We start from the raw sequence: 27,456 nt of genomic DNA on the forward strand, positions 1-27,456 counted from the left end.
CCAGGAGTTGGTCTCTGTCCCCCTCGCTGTGTGTAGCTTTCCCGATGATGGTAGTGGCCACTGTCCATTGGGGCTGGAACTCAGCTCTGGCTTACTCTGCAGGATGAGGTGAGACAACCTCTGTGGACATTTTCCCCAAGCCATTTCCTTGCTTGTTTTCTTTGCTTTCCTTTTTCTGCTTCCCTACCTCTTGTTCTCTTCCCTGGGAATGCCATCAGCCTAAATCACTTCCTTATGAGAGGCTCCCCCAACCCCAGTCACATTTGCATTTGTGGGAAACTCACCTTATGACCCTCAGTGCCTTAGGAAGACAGTGGAATAAACAAGACAGGAAATAAACAAGTAAATGGATACATCAATAATAGCATCTACACTGAGACCTGGGGTGTTGAGAAACCAGCCTGATGGAGGGCAAGGGGGGGAGCATCTCAGGCACAAGGAGGCTGTGAAGCCATGAGGAGGACAGCCCAGGTCGTGGCTGAGAGGTTGAAAGAAGTTACTAAGAGGTGAGGCTGTCTGAAGCCTGGGAGACAGAAACTGCTCGTGGCCCTCCCTGGAGATCATCTGCAGGAAGTCTGAATTTCATTGAGCTGTTTGGTGACCCGCATCCTAATGACATTTTAAAAAGGATAAAAGCAAAACAGAAGAAAAGAAGATCTAACAAGTGATTGATTTATTCCAGTAGCTTGCACTTGTGGTACTAGGTTTGCATTCAGGGCCTCTTGTGTGCTAGGCAAGTATATTACCACTTTAGCCATATCTTTAGTCCTTTTTTTGCTTTAGTTTATTGCTCAGGTGGAGTCTCATTTTTCTTTTTTTTTTTTTGCCCAGGGTCAGTCTTGGACCATGATCTTTCTACCTATCTCCACTGTCTCAGTAGCTGGCTTGGTTTTCTTGTTGCTCTTTAAGATAAGGTTTCTCCAATGTATTGTTGCCACAGCTTGTTTTGAGCAATGATTCTTCCATCTCTGCTTCCCCAACAGTCAGGGTAACAGGATGCCTCATTTTTCCCCATTTTTAAAATTGGAAATATTAAGAATGAGGCCAGACATTTGTGGCTCATACTTGTAATCCCAGCTCTTCAAAAGATCTTCAAACAGAGATTGATCTGAGGATCACAATTTGAAGCAGGCCTGGAGAGAAAAGTCTATAAGACTCCATCTCTCATTAACCAGCAAAATGCCAGACTGGAGGAGTGTTTCAAGTGATAGACCACCAGCTATAAGCAAGAAAGCTGAAAGTGTGTAGCCCTGAGTTCAAACCCCTTACCAGAATACGTACACATTGTATACATTAGAGTAAAATCATATATCTATCTACCACAGTGAAACACATCCAAATCTTACCTACCCTGGGCCAGTAGAGCTGGAAGAAGGGTTGTATTCTGTGATTTGATGGCTTACTCAAATCACTCTCACCTTATCCCCACATGCTTCACCACTGATGTCCTTGGAATATCATGGTTAATTCTGTGAGATCTTTGTTCAGTGTATATTTTACAATGTAGACCTCAGCAGGTAATGCCATACATATACCATTCCAGTATATCCTGATGCAAAATCGCCTCTGATGACTGACCTTTGCTTCCCCAAATCTGTTGTTTTATGGTTGCACAGACTGCTACCACATACCTTGGTACTTCTCACCTTTCCAAAAGCAAAATCTGTAATTATTTCTCTTCTAACATATGGCAGCACTGTAGGCTGGCTGACTCTTGGCTTACAAACATGTTTGAGGTACAACATGAAAATTTATCACTGTACAATGACATATACCTCTGATTGGAAGGATGAATGTGTGTTTTCAACTAGATATCAGATGCCTTTCCCATTGCAGTGAGTATTTCTCTGGTGATTGGTAGCTGGGACACAATGAGATTTATATCCTCTCCTCTGTGGGAAAACATTTTTTCTTCTTTGTGGATCTTCAGGCAACTCCAACTTCCAGAACAGTCAAACTTACAACTATTTCTCTCTCCTTCATTTGTGAGAACCCAGCCTAACCAATGATAAGCCCAGACAAGGTTATCTCAGCACATATTCCTTACTGATAGTCTCAGTCTCAATTCCATTACTGCCTGTTTCTTCCCAGTGAATACAAGACATCCAGGTTTATTCTTGTATCAGTGCCCATTGAAGACTGATGTGCTGATTCTTTATCTGTAAAGATGGAGTATCATCTACTTTCAAACAATATTTTGGTTTATTTTTATAATAATTATTATCTTCTATTAATAATAATTATAATTCTTATTATCTTCAAGTGTTTGCACAAAGAGGTTTCCAGTCAACATGTCAGTTTATAAGTGTAATACATCTTGATCAATGCAACCCCTTCCATCATCCTCCACCATCTCTCTCAACCCTACCTATCCCCTCAAGTTACCTGCTTCCATTTTCACACAGGTAATTTAATATTATGACTATATTCACTCACACATCTTCACTTCATTTGTCTGCCCTTGCTCTCCATGACCTCACCCACTTCTGACAACATAGGTTCTAGCTTCTTGGTATTCATTTAATTATACTTTAATTGCTCAAAGGAGTTACACAATTGGAATAATCTCATGCTTATACTATAATCAATTTGTGAATATAAAGGACCCTGAATATAAATATAAATATGACCCTGTATATGTTTTCATATATGTTTATAATTTATATGATCTTAATGCATATGGCTTATCCAATAAACCAATGCTTCTTGTGATTGTTTTGGAAATCTCACTTTCAAAAAACCTAGTGCTAGGCTTGCATGATCTATCACCTTCCCACAGTTTCTTTCCAGATGAGAAAGTTAGTGATGCAGCCAGAGCCATCTCAGATGTCTGTTTCAGATGTGTGTGTATGTGTATGTGTGTGTGTGGATTTAATGTTGGTAGGAGATATGGTGAAATGGAAAAGACTGAAGAATAATGGCAAAACTAAAAGTTGGTTATCTTTGCATTTTAATGATGAATGCTATCCTTTTCTTCATTAGCATGATCAGTAAATGCAAATTATAATATGAAGACTGTTTATCATCATCCTCTCTCTCTCTTTCTCTCTCTTTTGGTACCACAGTTTGCGCTAAAGACATTGCACTTACTTGGTCTACTTGCTCTACTGGCAATTTATCACTTGAGCCAAGCCTTCAGCCTGACTTTTTTCTGGTTAATTGGAGATGGAGTTTCATAAGGTCTAAGTTAGATTTAAACCATAATCAGAATCTCAGCCTCCTGGGTAGTCAGGATTAACACAAGCCACCATTGTCTGGCTATTGCATTACCTCTTTAAACCAACACATTTTCATCATAAGTGAAAAAAAATCACTATATGATTCTAATATTTCTCTATTGCTAATATTACATCTATTCTTTTATGATTTTATTACATGGATCAACATTGATCAAATGGATTGAAATCCCAAAATGCTCAAAACCAGTCACTGAAGGATATGCTTTTAAACTTATACTAGAGAGCTAGCAAAAAATGCTGAAGACAGTGGTGAGCCTAGAGAGAAAGATATTTCAGTCAGCTATTGAGAAATCTACATTACATGGATCCCTAATGCATTCTAGATCCACACTGTATTTTGTTTAAATGAGTTTTGAGACAAGACATCAACCTTACATGTATGAGGGAAGGGACTTACTAAACTACAATTTCACTTAAAGTAACAGTTCTGCAGCCATAATATTCAATGTTTATATGTGAAAAATGGATCTAGGAAAATTGAGGGGATGGGTGGGACTAAACAGGTGACATTGATCAAGATGCATTGTACTCATGTTGAATTGAAACTGCTTTATATGACTACTTAAAGGTAATAATAATAACAATAATAGAATTCTAGTTTTTGGTCAAAACAGTATGAAAGAGATTCATCAGATTAGTTTTTTTCATGACTAGTCAAACTACATTTATCATAATGTTCATGCTGAAATGTAGGCAGTCCATAACTGCATGTAAATGCAGAAAATCTAGATGTTGTTAGTATGACAGTGACAGATCCCAGTTCTTTGGCAATGATTCTCTTTATTGAGGATCCACAAACATGGCAAGCTTCTGACCACCAGCTGTGTTGACTAGTGTCCTGGAAGCCATAATGAAAACAGCTGATCAATACAAGTATGAAATTATAAAGCATTTGCGGAATGTGCACTTGGTTTGAGCCGCATGTCCTTTGCTTAGAAAAAAGTATTTCAGAAAAGTATGAATTCCTGCATTACTCTGGCAGATGTATTCATTGCTTACGACAGTCTCATCTCTCCTCTTCATCCAATGATTATATAACACATGCACATGCTTTTAATTGACACATATAAGAAAGTGCAAGATGATTCTGTAAGAATATTGATTTGTATTCTCTGAGAAATGTGTCTTAAGCTATGCATTTAAAGGAGTTATACGTGATACTGAAAATCAAAACAATAGATGCCACACTATTATTCTATCATGTATGTATTTCACAAAATACTTTTGAAGTTCTCCTTGTGAACTGCTCTTGGCATTCCCTCAAAGGTGCAAAGTACTTATTTCACGAAGGGAATTTAACTTATACATATGCTAAATTTATCTGTAAAGTGTCACTTCACAGAATAAAGTGGCTGTATAGTATAGGTATCAAGACAATGTGATGGGAAACAAGGATGTAAAATAATTCCCTGTGTGTGTGATTCAACATAGGTCCAAGAGAAAATGTGTATCTAAATACATTTTATCTATTTATAAAATGTCCCATGGGAGAAAAGAGTAATTTAATTTTTGAATGCTCAAGGCAATTACTTTTAATTTTCTTTCCTTCTCTCTCTCTCTTTTTCTTTTTTCGGTTGGTCATGGAACTTGAACTCTGGGCCTCAGCATTGTTCCTGAGCTCTTCAGCTCAAGACTAGCACTTTACCACTTTGAGCCATAGAGTCACTTCTGGTTTTCTGATGATTAATTGGAGATTAGAGTCTCACAGACTTTCTGCCTGGGCTGGCTTTGAACTGTGGTACTCAGATCTCAGCCTCCTGAGTAACTAGGATTACAGGTGTGAGCTACCAGTGCCCAGTTCATTTTTAATTTTGTAATGATAATTAGGTAAAACTCTTAGTCTAACCACACGCCATATGTAAACACATTCTTTGTCCACATCTGATGCATGCTGGGACAAGCAGGTTCAGTGCTTCTGATAATTTTCTGGTATACCATCTTGGATGGTAAAACAGGAAGAATGCAAATTCTGTTCCCAGCAACAACTGGACAAAATGATTGAAAACAGACTGGGCTTACAATGTGGCCAAAGTCTAACAGTACACTAATGATATTTATTTATGAAAAATGAGAGGATTTTTATTAAAATCAAGCTACAAAGGAAATGAAAATGGCAGACATCATTCCACTTATCAAAAAACCACACTCCAAATACTCTATCAAAGAACACAAAGAGAAGTTTCTCTTGAAGTTTTTAGCCCACTTATTTATTGGGCAGTTGTTTCTTTGAGGATTTGTTGTTGGGAGATTTAATTTTTTGAGTTCCAGGTATATTTTAGATATGAAACCTTTGTCCATTGTATGGCTAGTGAAGATCTCCCAATCCGTGGGTTTTCTATTGATCTTGTTAGCTATGTCCTTTGCCATTCAGAAACTCTTCAATTTCATGCAATCCCATTTGTCCAACATTTCTTTGATTTGTGTGTTTCTGGGTCTCTTAAGAAAATTTTGGCCTGTGCCAAGGAGACCTAGGATTTCTCCTATTCCATCCGGTAATGTTTTCAGAGTATCTGCTTTGACTCTGAGGTCTTTGATCCATTTGGAGTTGATTCTGGTGCAGGGTGATATATAAGGATCTAGCTTTAGTTTTCTACAAGTGATTAACCAATTTTGCCAGCACCATTTACTGAAGAAGCTGTCTTTTTTTTCCATTCTATTTTTTTAGCTTCCTTATCGAAGATTAGATTAGATGCCTATATATGTGTAGGTTCATTTCTGGGTTTTCAATTCTGTTCAATTTGTCCTGAGGTCTGTTCTTGTGCCAGTACCAAGCTGTTTTGATTACTATGACTTTGTAGTAGAGTTTGAAACTTGGTATTGATATTCCTCCAGCACTGATCTTTCTGTTACGGATTGTTTTTGCCTATTTGGACTCTTTTATTGTTCCGTATGAATTTTTGGATTGCCTCTTATCTGAAGAGGAAAGAAGGATGGCCAATAGACACATGAAGAAATGTTCAACCTCTCTAGCCATAAAAGAAATGCAAATCAAAACAATATTGAGATACCACCTCACCCCAGTTAGAATGGCTATAATCAAGAACTATAATAACAATAGATGCTGGAGGGGATGTGGCCAGAAGGGAACCTTACTGCATTGTTGGTGGGAGTGTAAACTTGTTCAACCACTTCGGAAAGTAGTATGGAGGTTCCTCAAAAGACTCCACATAGAGCTCCCCTATGACCCAGCAATCCCACTTTGGGGCATTACCCAAATGATCATAAACAAGACCATACTAAAGCTACCAGCACAACTATGTTTATTGAAGCATTATTTACCATAGCTAAGATATGGAACCAACCCAGATGCCCCTCAGTAGATGAATGAATCAAGAAAATGTGGTCTGTATACACAATGGAATTCTATGCCTCCATCAGAAAGAATGACATTTCCCCATTTGTTAGGAAATGGAAAGACGGAAAAAATTATATTAAGTGAAGTAAGCCAGGCCCAAAGAAACATAGGTCCCATGGTTTCCCTTATTTGCAATAACTAGTGTATGTCTGAGACAAGCAGAAAAGGTCAGATAAGTTAATGTTAGGTGAAATGAACCCCAAGATAAGTATTCAAATGTTTTTTCTTTCTTGCTATTGTTTCTAACATATTTATAAGATGATTTCTTTGCTGCTTTGTAGTCCCTCCTCCACGGTATAACCACTCCTTTCATTGTATTTGATGTAGGTATAATTTGTGGAGAGGAAGAGAAAAAACAAATCATTTAAATAGGGATACAAATAGTGGACCCATTGCAACAATGAGATGTACAAGTCATTATGTCGAAAAACGACCTTTATAACTTTGGCCAGGGGTGGGAGGGTATGGGGGTATAGAAGGGGTGGGAAGGGGCAACAAAGGAGGAGGCAACAATGCTTGATAAGAAATGTACTCATTACCATGCCCATGTAACTGTAACCCCTCTGTATGGTATTTTCACAAAAAAAAAAGAACACAAAGATAAAAGACATGAACAGCATGGTTAAACAACTTGACCTAATAAATAATTACAGAGTAATTTATACAACAGAAGAACACCCATTCTAAGTATATGCAGCACATTTTCCAGAACTCATGCTATATTAGGCTATATACCAAGTTCCAACTAACTTCAAAGAGCAATTATACAAAGTATGTTTTTCAATCATAATAAAATTTAATTATGAATAAATGATAGGTATGTGTGAGAAATCCCTGCACATTTGAAAATCAAACTACTCGGTTATGAATAACTCATTAGTAAAATAACGAAACTATTTTTTGTGTCCAGAAAATTTGTAAGTAAATGAAAATGAAGAGAATATGCCAAAATTTATGAGTTTAAAGTGTCTGAAAGAAGTCTAGATAGCTATATGAACATTTACAGTATAAAACAACAGATTTCTATGAATAAAATTAGCTCTATGTAAAGAAATTAGATAAAAGAAACAAATTTAAACCAAAGAAAGCATAGGAAAGGATTGCATAAATATCTAACTAAAAATTAATAAAATGGAAAGCCCAAAACTAAAGGGCAAAAGCAAAGAAATCAGAAGAAAAATATTTGAAAAGACCAACAAAAGTGACAAATTCTTAAAAGTAGAAAAACCAAAATAACTAAATATGTCCTGAAACAGGAGTCATTATCACCAACCCTACAGAAAGTAGACAGTTTTAAATAGGCTACTATGAGCAAGTCAGAGAATAAGGATAAGATAAGCACAAATTACTAAAACTATGTCATGAAGAAAGATAAAAAAAATTTCTTTTGAATGGTGGATTTTAAACAACAAATAAATAGAATTAGATCAGTAATTGAAAATGTTCTTGCAAATAGTGTAGGCTTATGTGACTTCACTTGTGACTTTTAAGCAATATTTATTTACAAATAGAGTACACTCATACAAACATAAATATTTCCAGACAATAGTGACAGAGTTTCCAATTTATTCTAGGAGATCAATATTATCCTGATATCAAAGACAAAATAAGAGAACACACAAAAATATAAACCATATCAAGATTTGTCATGCATATAGACATACAAATCCTTAACAAATAACTACAAGAGTGAGCCTAGCAACATTTGAAGAAATGGGATATATTCTCTAAAGCAAGGATGGTTTGATACCTGTAAATTAGTTATTGCTGTACACTATATCATTAGATAAAAGAATACACGACAAAACAAAAAATAAGTGCACTGATAACCTAAGCAAAAATAGAGGAAAACACGTGTCAAATTTTGCACCTATCTTTTAAATTAAAAATAAACATATTCTCTGGGCACTGGTGGCTCATGCCTATAATTCTATCTACTCCAGGAGGCTAAGATCTGAGGATCGTGCTTCAAAGCCAGTGTTGGCAGGAAAATTGGTGAAACTCCTATCTCCAATAAGCCAGAAGTGGAACTGTGGCTCAAGTGGTAAAGCACTAGCCTTGAGCAAAAAAGGGAAGTGCCCAGACCCTGAGTTAAAACCCAGAACTGGCACACACATAAAACAACAACAAAAACATTGTTCCACAAAATATTGAACAAAGGAATTTCCCTACATCTAAGAACTTGTACCAAAACAATCATTGTTAACATAATTTTTAATCCTGAAAGCTTGACTCATGATAACCAGATACATACACACACACACACACACACACACACACACACACACACACACACACACACACACCTAAAAGCATATCAGGAGCATAGTGAGATGCTTGTTCTTATCGTTTCTATTAAACACTATATTTCAGATTTTAGCCAGTACAACAAAGTAAAAAATAAACAACAAGCCAAGTGAGGTGGGTAGATGAATGGAGAGAGGAATAATGGGTGAGTAAAGTCATAATACCCAATGTACATATGTGAAAATGGAACCTGGTAACTTGATGAGATGAGTTGGGTTGGGATAGATGAGAAGAATGATGGGAGAGGTAATATGGATCAAGATGCATTATATGCATAAATTGACATGTTGAATTGAAATGAATTTTCATAGCTATTTAAAAGATAATAAAAATGCACAATAAAAATATAAAAACATTTCCTTCTACCCAAATTAGCTTCTCAAATCTCATACTAATAATTAGACTTTCATATCCAGAGTATGAAAAATAATTTCTAAAAATATTGCCTATTATTTTCTGAATTTGTTTTCCTTTCTATATGCTATTTAGTTTTATTGATGCTTTTGAATTTCTTCAATGTTGATTAAGGAACCACTTCTTTTTGTCATATTTATGGGTATAAGGTATACAGGGGATTTACCACAGTTGTAAATGCTCACCTCCTACAGGTACCTAGGCTTTGAAGGGGAAGAAAGATTCAAAGATCTCAGGGAACTTTGACTGAGAAGTTAAGAAGAGTTCTGGGGCAATCCTAGCTCTGTCTCTTTGTGCTTCATTTGTGGACTCTGGCACAAAGCTAAATGGAGGGTCATTGTAATACATACATTTCCCCCCTAATATAGACAACAGTATCATCCTTGGGAGACAAGGGCCTGAAGTTAGCAAGGCTGTCTCAGCTCCAGAGGCAGTCAGCAAAACCAACAGTGTGATACTGCAAAGACCTCAGTATCTATTTTCATTTAGATGCTACATTGAGGACAGTATTACCTGTCCTCAGTGTTCTGGGGATTAATTGGCAGCATCCACAAAGTGCATAATCACATATTTCTGATTCCTTTCTTTAGGTTCAGCCTGTATGGACACAGTTTTTAGATGACAATGGTGCAGGTTCTCCAAGATATGAGCAGTTACATATTGTCACAAATAAGTGGTGATGATGTGCCTTTTGACATTTGGTCAGCATCTCTGACAACAGGAGGGCTGTGCAGCCTCTCCAGCTGCGGGCTCCATCTACTTTTTTCCATAGGCTTAAACTACTATTGTATACTTTGCAGAATTACTTGATCATCTGTCCCTGAAATCTCTTGGTTTGAGTTTATTTCTATGAAAAGGAAAAGCGGTTTCCTGCTGCTGATGTTCCTTTAGGCTATAGTTTTTAGCTCCTGGATGTGAACTGGATGAGGCAGTGGACAGTCACATAACAGAGAAGGTCCTGAGCTGTAGGACAACAGGGCCAATTATCAGTCATGCCAGTGGCTAGGATCTGTGATGTCAGCCTATGTGCAATGGGTATTCTTAAAAACCCTCTGGGCCTCCACAGTATTCCCATCTCATAGCAAATCACAATCTGCTCTACATGATCACTGGTAGCACATCTTTCTCAAGGGAAGCAAGTAAGGTCACAAAAATACCCAATGAATCACTAGAGATTTTCTAAGCATTCTTAATACCGGCCACAGAACCCATTTGTGTTACTGCTACAATCACAAAGTCTAGCTGAAAACTCCATGTGCTATTGCAGATTGTGACTCGGAGTGTGAAACACTCTATATCCAGGCATGTCATGAATATAACACCAGGAGAGAGCCCTTCCTGGCCAGATGACAAGGGAGTAGATGGGAGCAGGACCACCCATTACTCTGGAGCTCCAGTCACAGGAACCTGACTCTAGGGTAATGGTTTATTGAAAACTGTACTCTGCAGTCAAGGTGTCCAGTTGAAATTTGATAGGGAGTCCCACAGGCCTTACAAACCACATTTCCCCCCCACTGAAAGTACAGCTGTTTTCTAGAAAGCACTCCAGATCAATGCTTATTTTGTGGGTGCTTCCATCACAGTCCAACGATCACTGTGTTTGCTCTATTCAGCTGGATGATTTTACAAAAATAAGACAAGTTGATTATACTTTCTCCTTGTGGTTGCAGGATGGATATCATGTTTGTTATCACTTTTCTCTGCATTGAGTATGTGTATCTGCACATTGCTTCCTGCACATTCAATGGAGCATGTATAGAAAATATTAGAAGAGGGGCTGGGAAGGTGTCCCAGTGGTAGAGTGCTTGCCTTGCATGCATGAGGCACTGGGTTTGATTCCTCAGACCCACATAAGCAAAAAGAAAAAAGCCAAAGTGGTGCTGTGGCTCAAGTGGTAGAGCGCAAGCCTTGAGCTGAAGAGCTGAGGGACAGTGCCCAGGCCCAGCCAGGTCCCACGACTGAACCCCCCACCCCAAAAAAGAAAATATTAGAAGAAACATGCATTCGTGCAAAGCCTGTGTACACATTTCACTGTCCTTAATACATATTATTTACATAATTTTACTACTTACTATTTAATTACTATTTACATAATACAATTATTTGCATAGAATTTAGGTTTTATGAGTGTAGGTGTATGTATGTATGAGTAGCAGTAGGGTTTGAACTCAGGGTCTCATGCTTGTTTGGCACTTTACCACTTGAACCATACTTCTAGCCCTGATTTTTGCTGGTTATTTTGGAGATGAAGTTTCAAATACTTTTCTGCTCAGGCCAGCCTCAAAATGTGATCCTTCAGATTTCGTCCTCATGAGTAACTAGGATTATAGCTGTAAGCCACCAGTGTCAGGTTTACATTAAGCCTTTCTTTGTTTGGTTTTTGCTGGTCCTGGGGCTTAAACTCAGGGCCTGGGTGCTGTTCTTGAGCCTCTTTATGCTCAAGGATAGCACTCTACAACTTGAGCCACAGTACCACTTCTGTTTTTTTCTGAGTAGTTTATTGGAAGTAAAAGTCTCACCAACTTTACTGCCCTGGCCTGGCTTTGAACCACAATCCTCAGATCTTAGCCTCCTGAGTAGCTAAGATTATAGGCACGAGCCACCAGCACCTGGTTTATATTAAGTTTTATAAATTATTTATATAGAATTTAAAGTATACAAGAGGATGTGTGTAGTTATTTGCCCCTACTGTGCCATGTTAAATAGGCGATTTGAGTATCTACAGATTTAAGTATCTAGGGGGCCCTGTAGATACAGAAGGACAACTGTGTTAGGACCCTGGGTAATGACTAAGGATTTGGCTATGACTTGCTTTGGCCAACAAGACAAAACCATGTGACACAGGCCAACTTGAAGTGGTACCCCTGGTCATTAGGACTCAACCTCTCTTGCTGCTCTTGCTGCTCCTTGCCATGGCTGCTACGTGATGAAGCTTCTGGAATAGACTGCTGGATGATAAGAGAAATGTGCTCCTGTCACTTTAGTCACTGTAGCAGCAAACATTCTCAAGTCCAGCTGTCAAGCCAATTGGCAGCTCACAGCCAAATGAGTGAACTCAGGGGAGACCAGCAGAACAATCAGACTTAGCTTAAATTGCTGACTTTGCAATCATGAACTAAATATAGTTGTTTCAAGTCACTAAGTTTGGAAATGATTTGTTATGCAGCAAATTTTGCTAACTGATATATATCCTTTATTATTGCATAGAATGGCAACAGTAGTAAACCATAAACCAGTTGCTGCTGTACCTATAGTAGCATTTCTCATCAGTCATTATGTTTTTTCCCCCTAATATTATTAGTTGTTTTAATTTATACAAAATAGAATAAAACAAATACCGTATCTATATCATGAAAATGTTTCTGAGAAAAAAAATTTTCATAGAATTTCTAATTAACTACTCTGGCTGATCTTCTCAAACCATTGGTGTGTAATCAGCATGAGAAAAGCAAAAGCAGCCACAATGTGTCCTGATCTTTTCCCCTCACAGCCAGGGAGCCATTTCTTGGTCTGGGTACTTAAGAAACTGTCCAATCAAATAACTTGCTGTCCCATCAATGCTACGGAAGTAACTCTCCTGGTCAAAGTATAAATGCCAATATATTCAGTCTTAGTATTCTCAGCAAAAGTCATTCTACACATATTAGTAACAGTAGAGAGGAAGCATCACTGTTATACCTAAATATTCTTGTTGCCATATTATTAAAAAGGCCTGTTTATAGGAGCTACCTCTACCATTCCTGGAACAGAGCGACAGGATTGGGTGGAACAGCTTATTTCTCCAGATGCCTACACAACTTGTCAAAGCCTTGGACCTGTCGGCATAGACGAGTATGTGTCCTTCACCACCTCCTAAATTTTAATGTGAGAGATTGCCTCGGGGTAGTGTCAGACCTCTGTAGAATTGCCAAACTCTACAGAGATGGTTGTATGAGAAATTGTTGCAATAAAATGGAGCCCGAAATACACTGATGAAAAAAATGTGGATTCAGACATAGTATGAATAAAACAAATTGCATTTAAATATTGGCTGGGTTTATTTGCAGGCTTCATCAGAAGCCCATAGAGGCGTTAAAGAAAGAGGAGTATAGTCCATTGTGAAACCGTAAGAGGGAGGCTGACTGAGCCTAAGATGACATGCTGATCACCTGTTCCTGTCTCATTGACACTGACACAATGAGGTCATTCAGCGAAGAATATGGACAAGATAAAATCCATCGTTTGAGAACGCGGTAATGAGGACATGTAGAAATACCTTTTGTATTTTCAATCCAGCCACTACTCCAAGTCTTTAAACTGCAGGGATCTATTGTACCTTAGAACTGATTTTCTAAAAAAAATAAAAAATCACATCAAAGCTAAAAATTCTCTCCAATCAATGACAAATTTCATTTTCAAAGTATTTCTTTTCCACTTCTAATGCTGTCGCTTATGACAAGAAGCTCTCTGCATCCAGTGTGAGCCTCTTCTCACCCTCCCTCCTCTCCATCTCTCCCAGATTCTTGTCACATGCTACAGGCAGAAAAGCTTCCATAGTCACAGACCTGACCACAACCACAGCCCTCTTGCTGGAAACGCTCTCAACTGTTCTCCAAGGTCAGAGGTCAAGGTTTGCCTCCTGCAGTTCCCAGTTCCTCTACACAGCATCCTGCAGGCTTTGCATTGTCATGTGGATTAAACCTTGCAGCATTCAGTCCTTCAGTTGCCTTCACCTTACCAGAGGGTACCCATCAAAGCATAGCTCATGAAGTGTGATTTAGGCAGTCCAAGAAGTAAATAGCTCTACAGGTATCTGGGCTCTCTAATTCCCATCCCAAGGTCCCTGAGAGGTGCTCTGAGCTGGAAACCTCTTCTTTCTGTTCCACAGCTATCCAAGCATGTAGCCTTCTTGAATCCAATCTTCCCTACATGGCTAGGGTCCTCTGTGGCAGGATCTTGCTTCCCTAAAGGGCTTGTCTTTCCCATGCTTACCACAACCACAGGTCTTGGTTCCCTGCAAACCTCCTGGGCTACAATGTCTGTGCTCACCCACCACCACCCCCTCAAGCCTCCTCATATGTACAGCAGGGGTGCCACTCCTGCAACCTTTCACCCACTCCCCTACATATACTTTGAGTCTCACCCTCCCTTGAGAAGCCTGCAGTGCCAATGGGTTATCCCTTCATCAGGCCTCCTGTGTTAAGTTCAGATGTCTGCTTCACAGACACATGCAGGCCAGGCAGCATGCAGCCAGATCCTTAGACCTTGGAGAATGACAAACATTGGATGTAGGCTTCTGTGCAGAAGCTGAAGCACTCTCCTGGCTTCTCAAGGCCCTGGTTGACTTCCTGTCCCTCTTCTTCTTCCCTGTGTCACTACATGTGTTACATGCTCTTCAGACATGCCAGGGTCACCACTGAGTGGCCTGTCCACTGAGTCTCATGAGTTCTCTTCTCAGGAGTTGCTCTCACACCTGGCTTTTCAGGTAGCTAAAGCCATCACCTTCTGGGTGCATGTGGTTCTCCCTGAGGCTTGATACTGCCTCAATGTTCTGCTGGCCTCTCCCCAGTCCAGGACTCCATGTAGGTGAGGCTGATTCTCTTGAAGTCTCTCCCTCTTCCTTTTTCCTGCCCCTCCTACCTAGGATGCCCAGAGCAAGCCATGCCTGAAGCCTGATCTGCTGAGGATGGCTACACCTTGCTGAGTGAGGGAAGCCGTAGAGCCTGGGTTCAGCCACATCTTCATGCAGACTCCCATTGCACCATGGAAGTTTCTTCTAGAATGTCCACTTCCTCTAGGTCATGGCTTTTAACTGTTTCTAAGCAATTCATGGCCAGAAAGCTTCCCAGGCTGCACTGAGTCTAGACCAAAGTGGGCTCACATCTGCTGTTTCCTTTTCCTTTCATTTAGCTACTGCAACAGTTTTCCCTCTCTCACACATGCAGCCTACTGACCTCTCCTGACACCCTCCTCATCCTGAGCCCTCCACCCTGGACATCTCCCTTCCACCTCCAAAATGTCCTTGTCCTCCCACGCCCCGTCCCCATCATGGGAAATGCCCCTTTCCCTTTAAGTAGTCTGCTTCTGACTGAACTGATCCTGATCTTGGCTCCCTGGCCCTGCATTCACATCTCAGCTGGACCCAAGCCACTCAATGAAGAGAATCCTCAAGCTTGGGCCACAGCCTGTCAGCTGACACCCTTGTACTCAGTCTCATCCTCCTACCTGGCAACACCCACAATGGCTGTGCCTAATCATACCATCTCCAAGGAGCACATTTCTTTCTCTTTCAGTGTGTGTGTGTGTGTGTGTGTGTGTGTGTGTGTGTGTGTGTGTGTGTGTGTGTGTGTGTGTGTGTGTGTGTGTGTCTGTGTCTGTGTCTGTGTCTGTGTCTGTGTCTGTGTTTGGAGTTCAAACTCAAGGCTCCACACTTGCTAGGCAAATATTCTATCACTGGAGCCACACCGACAGACTTTTTGCGATACTTATCTCTAAGATAGGGTCTTGTGCTTTTGCCCAGGCTGCTCTTATACCCAACCTTCTGCTTCTGCCTTTTGAATCACTGGGATTACAGGCCTGAATCACCATGCTTCTCCTCAGGGTATGCATTTCTGCAAATGCAATTCAAATGCCTTCATCTGCTAAATTCAAATGCCTTCATCTTGACTAAACAAACGATTCTTCTTGGAGCTGATCATAGTCCACTATGCCTAGTATGCCTGAGGCCCTGGGTTACATTTTCAACATCATAAAAGAAAATGGTCTAATAATTCAATCCATCTTCCCTTTTCAATTTCTGTGCCACAGAAGTTTTTTTTTTTTTTTAGCAATATTGAAAATCTCTTAGTAGAAAGTTGATGCCAAATTAAGGAGTCCACATTGAACTTCCCAAATACTTCCCAAACTGACCTCACACATGTCCTCCAGCCTCCTGGGGTTCTAAGAACATGCACCTGTTATAATTTCCTAACCACCTCTTTTCCGAGAACCGTACTGCCTTGAGACACCACGCGAAACTTTTTACCAATACCATTGCTAGCCTTCACATCCATGACCACACCACTTCTCTACTTGGTGAAAAGTCTTGCGTGGTGACTCAAGGCAGTTCAGTACTCAGAAAAGGGATGGTTAGGAAATTCTAACAGTACCCACACCCCATCTTGTTTATTTATTTATTTTTTTGGCCAGGATCCTCTTTCTCTTGTGGAGTAGTCAACAGTAGAATTTCTAAGTAGTGACTGGTGACTGTTGCCCCATGTCCATGACCTTGGGTCCTGTGTATCAAAATGACAACTAAAGCCTCCAGGCCCTTTGTCCATCTCCACCCCTACCAGCCTTCATACATACTGAGGAGTGCAAGAACACTGAGAGACTTTGCTTTCTCTGCATCTTTCTATGCTACCTTTATTCCCTGACTTTTGCTGGGCCCTCCAGGTCTCCCCCAAACCCCACTTTCCCATTCCCAAAAGACCCCAACAAGCATATCTTCTGACCTCCAACTCCTGTAACTCCTCCTCCTCCTCCACGTCATAGGACAGGGTGTGGATTTTAATGTCATCTGCCGAGAGATCGATGAACTTCCCATCAGGATATTCCAGGCTGTCTTTGGTCGGTGATCGGTCCTCAATGAAGGTGGTCTCGCAGCAGTCGGCAGCCACACCATCTCCCCAGGAGCGTAGCACTCCCTCAGAATAGAGGATGATGTTGGGACGATAGTGGGATTCCATCGACTGCTGCAGGGTGTTGGGGTCCAGCAGCTGCTGCACAGGCTCCTTCCTGCCGGCATCCAGGCTGGTCGGTGTCGCACTGGCCATCACTCGGTGGCTCTGGTACTGGGGTGCTGGGTAAACAGACACCAGGCCATCTCTGCTCTCAGCCATGAAGTTTCTGGTGTTAATCAGGCCATTCCTCTTGCTAGCGTCACTGATCTTACTATGCACCAGCACGTTCTTCTGTTCAATGATGCCATCCATGGTAGTCTCCCTCTCCACAGGGTGTCAGGCTGGCCAGCTGGACTCACAGGTCACACTTGTTTCATCAGATCCATTTCCCCTGGAGGAGGAGGAAGAGGAAATGGAGATGAGATGAGAAGAAAATCAGACTCAAAATGCATCACCAGACCCATAATGGTTCAGACTGTACTGGTCTACTGACATGCATGGTAGCCGTAGAGTCAGATAAATATGCAGACCTATTTGTCCTGTGAATTTTTTATTGGTTCTATCAGAGCAGCCAGCCAGAGGAAACCAGAAATTGATTACCTGCCTCTCTGTAAAGTCTTTGCTTTCAAATGAAGGAAAGGGTGGGAACTGGAACCATGGCAGTCTTAAAGAAACCCCTGACTGCCTGTAGCCATCCTGAAACCCATGGGTGAATTCATTCCCATCCACATCCACAGGAAATAAGACCGACTGGGGATTGACACAACTATTTATTCATAGCCAAAGAATAAAGGGCTTAAGATAAAGCTCCATACAGATACAGAAGATAAACATCAAGATTTCCACAGTTAGTGCCATACTTGGACAAAAGTGCCACACTGGGGACATTTGCATGTACACACTAGTATATCCATTTGAATGTACTCAGCACTTCCACATGCCTAATAGACTTCTAGCATGACCTAGGAATCTCAAGATTCCCTGCATTGGTTTACCTGATTTAGGAAAACATCTATGTATCTGTGATTCCATTAAGACCTCCAAATTCCATTAAGGTAATTTTCCTATCTAGGCTTGCAAATGGAAAGAAAGAGAGAAAGAGAGAAAGTAAGGAAGAAGGAAGGAAGAAAGGAAGTAAAGAAGGGGGAGGAACAAAGGGAGGAAAAGAGGGATGGAAAGGGAAAAAAGGAATGCAAGAAAAGCCAAAGGAAGGGGAAGGAAGAGGAGGGAAGAATAGGGGAAGGAAGGGCACTGAGATTATGATTTAAGAAAGAAAAGAATATATGTCCTCAACTTTTTATTGCTTGCAAGTCAATAACTTATATAAAAACATTTTAGTCTCTGGCACCTCTGGTGATATAGCTTCCTAAAACATTTAAGGATTTTCACAGTTATAATTATTTCATTTGTTGTTATAGTGTTCTAAAATTGCAGAGTTATCAAAAGAAAAAAGAAAGAGGATACCTTTGCTAATAGAAAAAAATATGAAAGAACTTATTCAGATGAGTAGCTCAACATATGCATTAAAACATACTGGATATTAACAACATGACCCTGTATGCAATTTAAGAGAGGTCAAAAATATATTATCTTGCTGGGCACTGGTGGCTCATGTCTGTAATTCTAGCTATTCAGGAGGCTGAGATCTGAGGATTGAGGCTCAAAGCCAGCCTAGGTAGGAAAGTCCGTGAGACTCTGATTTTCAATAAACTACTCAGAAAAAAAAGCTGCAAGTAGCACTTTGGCTCAAGTGTTAGAGCCCTAGCCTTGAGTAAATGAAACTCAGGCACAGTATCCAGGCCCTGAATTCAAACTCCAAGACCAGGGGGAAAGATGTGTGTGTGTGTGTGTGTGTGTGTGTGTGTGTGTGTGTGTGTGTGTGTGTGTGTGTCTGTGTGTGTGTGTGTGTATGTGTCTGTATCTGTGTGTCTGTGTGTATAAAATCGTGTCTGCCTAGTTGCTTTAAAGTGTCTGTCTTTAAAGGCATATTTATAGTTTAAGAACTCAGAATATTTGAACAAAGATTTTTGAGACACATTAAGTATCATATGATCAAGACACTCCTATATTTAACAGTAGGATATCTCTTTCTTTTGTCAGTCCTGGGGTTTGAACTCGGGGCTTGGGCAAACACTAGGCTATTTCTAATTTCTAGTCCAATCACTCAACTTCTCCAATCTTCCACCTTCCACAGAGAAGCCATTAGCTTGCTCTCTAAATTAGGCCTTTCTTATAATTTTTCATCTGTTGGATATAGCAACAAGTCTGTAACTTCTCTGGCTATGTTTAAGCTCCTTCTGCCAGAATCAGTTGTATACAGCATGCAAAAGATATATAATTGCATTTGTTCAAATTCTGCCTTCTCAATTTAGTTCTATGCTCTCGTCCAAGCCAAAGTTGCTTTTCTATTCACTATTTGCTAATATGCTCTTATCATCTCTTCTTGTTTTCTTACAATGACTGTTACATCCTTCTCTGCCAATGCAGCAGCTATTGAGGTCAGCATCAGAAGCTCCCTGACAGCAAAGAAACAGTGATTTCTTTTCCCTTTCTTCCATTTGGTAGTGAATGAATACATGTTGCATCTAATCAGTGTTGTGTGGTGAAAATAATCCTTCTGCAGTGTACCACAGGTGAATCCAAGCTAGTGGCATCTTGAAGTGGGTTGGGCTAAGTCACTTCCAAGTTCTCTACAGTATGCTGCTCCCAGTTCCCCCAAGGCAAGAAGGCTCAGCACTCTCTGGGAATTTGTTAGAAATGCAAAAGGTCTGGGCTATGTCTCAGCAGAAGAGCTCGTATCTCACATATGTGAGTCCCTGCAATCAGCACCAGCATCATGCACACACACACACAAAAATTCTCTGGCCTAGGAGCTGCATTGCTTGAGTCCATATCTACATTTTAACATGATCCCTGGCTCAATCTGCACATTAAAGCTTGAGGGGCAGGTGTTGGTATTGAACAAGTTACTTGATTTTACTCACTAAATATATTCTAATAAACATAGTGTGAGCATCATTAATCTGGAGAAAAAAACCCAAGTTCCAAATATTTCCAGAGCTGAAGTGTTTTGAGTGCCAACCTGATACAAGTGGAAATTCCACATCCAACCTCACACTATGGATCTGCAAAATATGAAAATATTGAAAATATGGTATAGAATTCTCTCTTGGCTATCATGTAAGACGTATATGAAACATAAACAAATTTTTTTGTTTAGACTTGGATTTCTATCCCCACGATATTTCATTAAACATATCCAAATATTTCAAAACCTAAACAAATATGAACTCTGAAACATGGTTGGCCCAAGAATTTTAGATAAGGAATACTCAACTTGTATATCAAATAATTTACCATCTGAAATAATTGATATTTTTATTATTGAAGTGAATTTTCCAGGTTTGTGTACCATAAATTGGGTCTAAATGGAAAAGCTGATGTTGGTGAAATTTTTATTTTTGTCATGGCAGCATCCTTCAATAGCTTTTTCTAGACAGTCAATAGCTCCTTGCCGTGCCAACATTTGAGCTCCCAATGCCTCTTTTCTACATCTGGCAGCATCTGAATGAAGCATATTACAGGACAGTCTTAATAACACTTGTGTATTGGTGGTCATAGTTGGAAAAAGAGACCGGCTCTTTTGAGAATTGGTCCAGTCACAGGAGACCTGACCTCTCCTCAAGACACAAGATTAATCCATCATAAGATCAAAGCTCCAGGACCTAATTACCTTCTTCTAGGTCCTACCTTTGAAAAGTTCTACCACCTCAAAACCAGCACACTGGGGGAATCAAGCTTCTAGCACAAAAAACCTTTGGGGAACAAATCATATCCAAATCATAGCACCATTCCATCCCTATTTTTATTTCAGGGCAATAGTATCTAAAAATAAATGCACTTAAATTTTTTTTTGTCTGGATGTTGGAAGCTTTCTTCCAAAGCCTCCACATAACCATTATCTTTCTGTGCAAGTGAAAATCAGCCTGGATTGAAGATAAAAGCCTTCAGATGGACAGAAGGTGGCCTCAACTCTCACTGTAAGTTACCTGTAGAAGTTTCAAAATGGAAAATTGGAATTCCTTTCTCAAACTCAGGTGAAGAAAGAAACGGACATATATCAATCACGTAACATACAGTAAGGACAGGGCAGGCACTTCTGTGCATCCACCTGGCAAGCACTGAGTGGGCACCAAGACAGCCACTGGCCAGGACACTTCCTGCAGCCATGAAGACTATGTGAATCAGCACCAAAGTATGATGAGGGCTTGTAAACAAGGAGAAGCATGGCTGGAGGGAATAAACATAAGGGGCAGTAACCTAGTTGGGGGATGAAGGGCAGTGCTCCTGTGGCGAGGAAAGCCCTGAAGGGTGGTGTGGAGTTAACTAGGTCAAGAATAAGGGAATTGGTCCAGGCTGAGAAACAGCAGGCCAAATGCTGAGAGCTCTGAGGCAGGGAATAGACATGACAAAGGTCAGTAGAGCAGGACACTCAGAGGATGGGGAGAGAGGACAGGTGGTATGGAATTAGGGCTTAGTACCTGTCCTGACAAGTTCAGGAGGCTGGCAAGGCCTGTGGGAGGTGAATACCAGGCTGAGGCACTTCCCTGGAGTATGTAATGAGGGAAGGTGAAACAGAGTAGGTGGATGAAGCACCCTTCTTCTGGCTTAGAACCTTGCACTAAGGAAATTAGAGCCATGGAGATTATTTTACCCACATTGGGTGAGGTAAGCACTGGGTACTACACTCCAGGTTTGGGCCTCCACTAAACAGGGGTTGATAGCATCATCTTGGCATTGTCCATGTCATTATGCTGTCTGCTAAGCTTTTGCAAGTGACACTCAAGGAGCTGATGGATAATTATCCTAGCATCTCTGTCACTGGGAGGGAACAGCTCTAAGGCCAGCATCCCATACTCTCTCACAGACGTCCAGAAGGCCTGCTCTCCAGCTCCCTAGAGATCAGCTTACTGAACAAATCTCTCTCTTCACTTCACTGTGCCAGCTGGTGCTTCCTGGGGTCTCTCTCAAATCTTTGTCTCAGGTTCCTTTGGTTTTTCCCCTCTGAAATTCATGCTGAATTTAATCCCCATAATGCAAATATTCCAAGAGGAATATTTCATCGAACTATTGTGTTTATAGGTGAGGACTAGAAGAGTGAATAATATTAATAGGGACATTAGGGAAGAGCCTCCATGATTGAGTCACAATAGTTTTATGACAAGAGGAAGACTCCAAAACAGACAGACACACAGAGACAGAGACAGACAGACAGACAGACAGACAAACACACACACACACACACACACAAACACACACACACACACACACACACACACACACACACACACACACACACACACACACACAGAGTTTCTTGCCTTTTAATAAATCCCTTATATCATGATGGTAGGACTCTTCCAGAGAAAAAATTCTATTTCTAGATGTGGTCTCTCAATCTTGTGACAGATCATAAGGCAAATTAACTGTTTTTCTTTATAACTTACCAAGCCTAGGATATTGTGTGATTTGCAACAAATAAAGGAAATAATACAGCAGTTTCTTGAAGAGCCAACCAGGCTGTTCTGGAAAGTGTTAACCACAACCCATATGAACCAAAAAAAATCAATTGGTGTGTTCATCAACTCATAGCTCTGCAAACATTACTAAATAGCATCACCTTATTTTCATAGTTGGGATCTGCAGAAGGGGACATGTATATGCTTTCATATGTCCAAGCAGGAGCCCCTACAGAGATGAAAATCCTCCTGGCCCGAAAGATAGACAGGCAACATGTTGGTATAGATGCACAATGAAAATTCAGAACAGGCCTGCAAGATAGCTAATTCTTCCTACAAATTCATAAGCTGCTTGATTACAGAGTGAGAATGTGTGGGGTCATGGTATTTGTATCCTCACTTCCCGGGAGAATAATTCCTCATTGCTAATTGATTAATTGGCATTCTGGTTCTATAGAGCAGTCTCAGAAGTGGGATAATTAAGCCTGCCCTAAAAGATGGATTCTCTCATGATGTGTTGGAAAATGGTTTGTTTTTCTGACCTCTAAAGCCTGGGAGAAAACGCAGCTCACAGCCTTTGCTGCAGTAAAGAATACCCCCAGAAACCAGTAGGATTCAGCCTGGATCTGCAGCCATGTCATACCTTTTAGAATCTACAAGGCCCTAAATATAACAGTGGTTGATTGAAATGCAAACTGAAAGTCAGCAAGAGGAATAGCTGAGTGCTCTCCAATAAGGCAGCCTGTGCTGAAGCCTGGTTTTCGTCCTCACCACCAAATGCAAGATCTGAGCAGTGTTTTGCTGTTTCCTTGTAAACTACGTAAAGTACACCCTTTGTAGAGAATCCCAGCCTTTGCCAGGGGTAAATATGTACCATGAATATGTTGTCATTATACATGGATTCATCCATGCTGGAATTAGGACTATGGACTACAGGTTGTATTTTTCTCAAACTTGTCTCTAATGTCTAACAGATTTTTCTTTTTACTGTGAGGAAATAACTAGAAAAAAAGTGTTGAGAATCAGGGCTGCAGTATAGTTGTTGTTATTGTTGTTTTCAAACAAATGCATGAATAAGGAAGTGTGAATTACCCAAACTCTCTCAAATTACTTTTCCTTTTGTGCCTCTCAATAATGCGAGATTTTAAAACAGCTATCTTTCCCACTCGACCTCTTCCTCACCAACTCCCTCCCGCTGCTTTACACACTCTCCACAGAGACTACAAGGTCTACATTGGGTTTATGATTTGTTTTAGGTGTGGAATGGAAGGAACCTTACAAAGTAGTATCTAATGTTCAGCTCCGTGGCTGAGAGGAATCTTAGATGCAAAATAGTGTGCGCACAGTAGTCACACTTAGTTCAAAAACCAACCACTGCATCAGCTTCTTCAAGTAGAAGGTGAATGGTGGAAAGCAATCCACGCAACTGAAGAAGAAAATTAAACTAGCTGCAGATTAGTTGAGCCAGGGTGCTTGGGGTATGTGGCAGGCATGGCCTGCTTCCAACACTTCTAATTCCCACTCATAAGAGCTCAATTAGGAAAAGCATTAGGAGAGCACCAGGTGTTGAGTCTTCCCTAAGCCCCAACAGGGTTAAGAAACCTTTTGTGTAAATAGCAGTGTTTCCTCTCCTGCTAAGCCAATGATAGTGTTTCCTGGCAGGGCCCAAGTGTTGAGAGAGAAAAAGCTGTGTGCACATGTCACTAAAACAATTACAATTTGCCTTTAGAACAAACACATAGAAAAGCCTGCTGTTTGGAGGAAGAGATGGTAAATGAGGCATTCAAAACCATACTAGTTATAATTATTTAGCATTTAGATGGCACATTACAATTGCAAAATGCATCATGGTATGTATCTCTTTTGGTGGTTTGTTGCATCCTGCTCTCAAAGCCAATTCAAAATTCTGTTGGAGTGTGCGGATTTTTCATAGCACCACTGGGACAGAGTTTATAGAAATTCTAAATCCTATTTAGTAATGCTCAGAGAAGTATAACAGATATGATGTGATTCTGGAAATAAGAAAACTTGCAGATTCAGACTATTAATGTCTTTAAAATTTGCACAATTTCCTTTAGCTTTGTGGGTCTCCATTTTCTTAAACAATTTTTTTAAAAAGCATATTAAGATTCTATGACAGGTGATTTTTTTTAAAGGCAAAAGCAATTGAATTCAAAGAGGGAGCATGGAGAATCAACAAAAGCAAAAGTTTCCCTTTGCAAATGAGATAGGGCTCCATGCTTCTAACCACAAGTCATGAGGTAGAGGATTTGGCACACATTATTCTCCCTCTATGGAAGAGGTGCCACTGATGAAGATACATTGTATTCATAAGCTGATATGCTGAATTGAAACCTCTTTTACAACTACTTAAAGATATTTTTAAAGCATAAAATAAGTGAAAGATTTGCACAGATATTAACAAAAGCTAAAATGTGGAGAAATCCTTAACAAAATAAAGGTTTTAAAGTACCACGAGAACCGATGATGAGTTCAAGCAATGGCTAGAGGGAGGGAAGGGGGTGGCAGCTGCTGCCTAGAACTCCGGCTTGAAGGATGGAAGTCATAGGACCTAAGCAACCATGTTGGCATTGTACTTTACACTTAACACCATGCAGGCTTCAAAGACAGTGGGCAATGCATTCAAGGTCAGGGAAAAACCTTTTAGATTATATACCAAACTGAGCAATCATCTAAAACTGGGCAAAACCACAAAAACAAGTGAAACAATAACAATACATAGTATCAGGAATCAGAAATTTATGTCACGCACACTCTCTCTAAGTAATTCCCTTACAGATTTACTTCAGGAAAGAAAATGACAGTGAAACCCAAGGATGTGAGATTTTAGGGATAAGAGGGAGATGAAAATGCTCAAGATATGAATAGAAAGAAATCTCTACATGGCGACCATCCAGTGGCTATCTTCCCCTTTATAATAAACATCAGGGAAGTTCAAAAAGACTTTCCTTGTAAATCAGAATGATGGAGCACAGACAAAGCTGGAAGATACTAATAATGCTGTTTCTCCGTGTGAAAAAGTCATTAAGAAACTCCAGAATTCCTCCCTCCTCCCCTTTCCCCTTCCCACACAGATACAAGTCAAACTCAAGTGAAAACAAAAGTCTCATTATTGTGAGCAGTTTGGAAATTTTAAAAAATACAGAATATATTTTCCTTTTTCCAATAGAGGTTATTATTCTGGGTAATAGGTAATATTATTTATTACCACACCTTGGCTTCTTGGTTTCATAATGATAATGTTTATAGAATCATAGTAAGCATTTAATATTTCTTGGAAACTGTATGGAGGTTAAACATAATTGAAAAACCAGATTTTAAAGTTCACTAGTCCATCATTGTGGTCATTATTACCACTGTCATCATCCTTATTTACAGGAAGCCCAAATCTTTACAGTGATTATCTTGTTTAGAAACTGAGGCCTCAGTACTAAGAAGTTTGCCACCTGTACCCTTCCATGCTAATTTTCACACTCAGGAAGTCTGACTTTAGCATCTCATTCCTGTTGGCCACATTCTAAAGAAAAGCAAGGATACATAGGAAGAAGAGGAGGACAGAAGGTGTGTGCTCACCTCAGGTCCCCACAACAGGGATTTAGGAGGTGGAGGTTTATGTCCATTTGAAGATAGGACAATAACTAAGGACTCAAACAGGGGCTCATGCCTATAATCCTAGCTACTCAGGAGGCTGAGATCTGAGGATCGCAGTTCAAAGCCAGCCTGGGCAGGAGAGTCTGTGAGATTCTTGTCTCCAATAAACCACCAGAAAACTGGAAGTAGCTAGTGGTAGAGCACTAGCCTTGAGCTGAAGAGCTGAGGGACAGTGCCCAGGCCTAGAGTTCAAGTCCCATGACCAACATCCCTTCCCCACAAAAAAAATACAACCTTGAAAAGTTGAGGAGGGAAAAGAGATTGGCATTAATGTAAGTGAACTAAAAGACCTTCAGCAAGCTACCCATTAAAGAGTTCTCCATTTAGAATCTGAAGGCAACTAATCAAAAAATACCTGTATGGCCAGGTGCTGGTAGCTCAGGCCTATAATCCTAGCTACTCAGGAGATTGAGATCACAGTTTGAAGACAGCCCAGGCAGCAGAGTTGGTGAGACTCAAGTGGTAGAACATTTGCCTTGAGCAAAAAATGCTAAGCTCCAGTACTGGCACTGGCACACACACACACACACACACACACACACACACACACACACACACACACACACACACACACACACAAACAAACAAACAAATAAAATGACAAAGAAGTACCTAATGAACACAGCAGTTCAGTGAAGAGGTAATTGTCCAGAGAAAGGGAAATGGGAGTTGCCCTGAGAAGTAGATTTGAAATATGGAATGCATTGCTGGGAGCCCAGGGAGATGCTCAGAATTTTCATGACTATTTTTGTTTCCTACTTTATTTTTAAAATATGCTGTTATCATTCTAGACAAAACACACACAAAATTAAGAAAAACGGGGCTTCCTCACATTGTTGAGGAAAAAAGTAACATGGAACAACTGATGTGCAACCCCATGGAGGTGTCTCAAAACCAAATGAACAATTACCAAATGATCTGGTGACTCCATTGTTGGGCATAAGAGAGGTAACTTACTGAAAAAGAGACACTAGGAGATATTTGTGGACACCAAAGTACACAGTGGCATTAGATACAGTGATCAAGATGCAGAAACATCCAGATGTCAATGGCAGACGAATGGGTGAACAAAATAAGCCACCCACTACAAAGGGATATTTATTCATCCTTAAGAAGATATGCTACAACATACATGTACCCGAAGGATATTATCCTTAGTTAGGAGAGTCAGCCACAAAATCACCAATACTACTGCATATGATTCTACTTAAACAAGGCAGCTAGAGTCATTAAATTCATAGAGACAGATCCGGGATTGTGGGTTGCAAGGAGCTGACAAGTTGTGTTTTAATAGCTTCAAAGTTGTAGCT

At 40.2% G+C, this 27,456-nt stretch overlaps 1 protein-coding gene across 3 annotated transcripts in view; it reads right to left on the reverse strand.

Moving 5' to 3' along the window:
- Syndig1 (synapse differentiation inducing 1) overlaps positions 1 to 27,456 on the reverse strand; it is a 153,844-nt gene that overhangs the window by 79,714 nt on the left and 46,674 nt on the right. For all 3 annotated transcript variants that reach the window (XM_070006642.1, XM_070006643.1, XM_070006644.1), the window contains exon 2: positions 16,788 to 17,346. In XM_070006642.1, coding sequence (XP_069862743.1) covers positions 16,788 to 17,267 — 480 coding nt within the window. In that variant the 5' untranslated portion in view covers positions 17,268 to 17,346. The remainder of the gene's footprint in view (positions 1 to 16,787; positions 17,347 to 27,456) is intronic.

The sequence above is a fragment of the Dipodomys merriami genome, unplaced genomic scaffold (assembly GCF_024711535.1).
Source record: "Dipodomys merriami isolate MVZ:Mamm:240054 unplaced genomic scaffold, mDipMer1.0.p SCAF_7, whole genome shotgun sequence".
NCBI lineage: Eukaryota > Metazoa > Chordata > Mammalia > Rodentia > Heteromyidae > Dipodomys > Dipodomys merriami.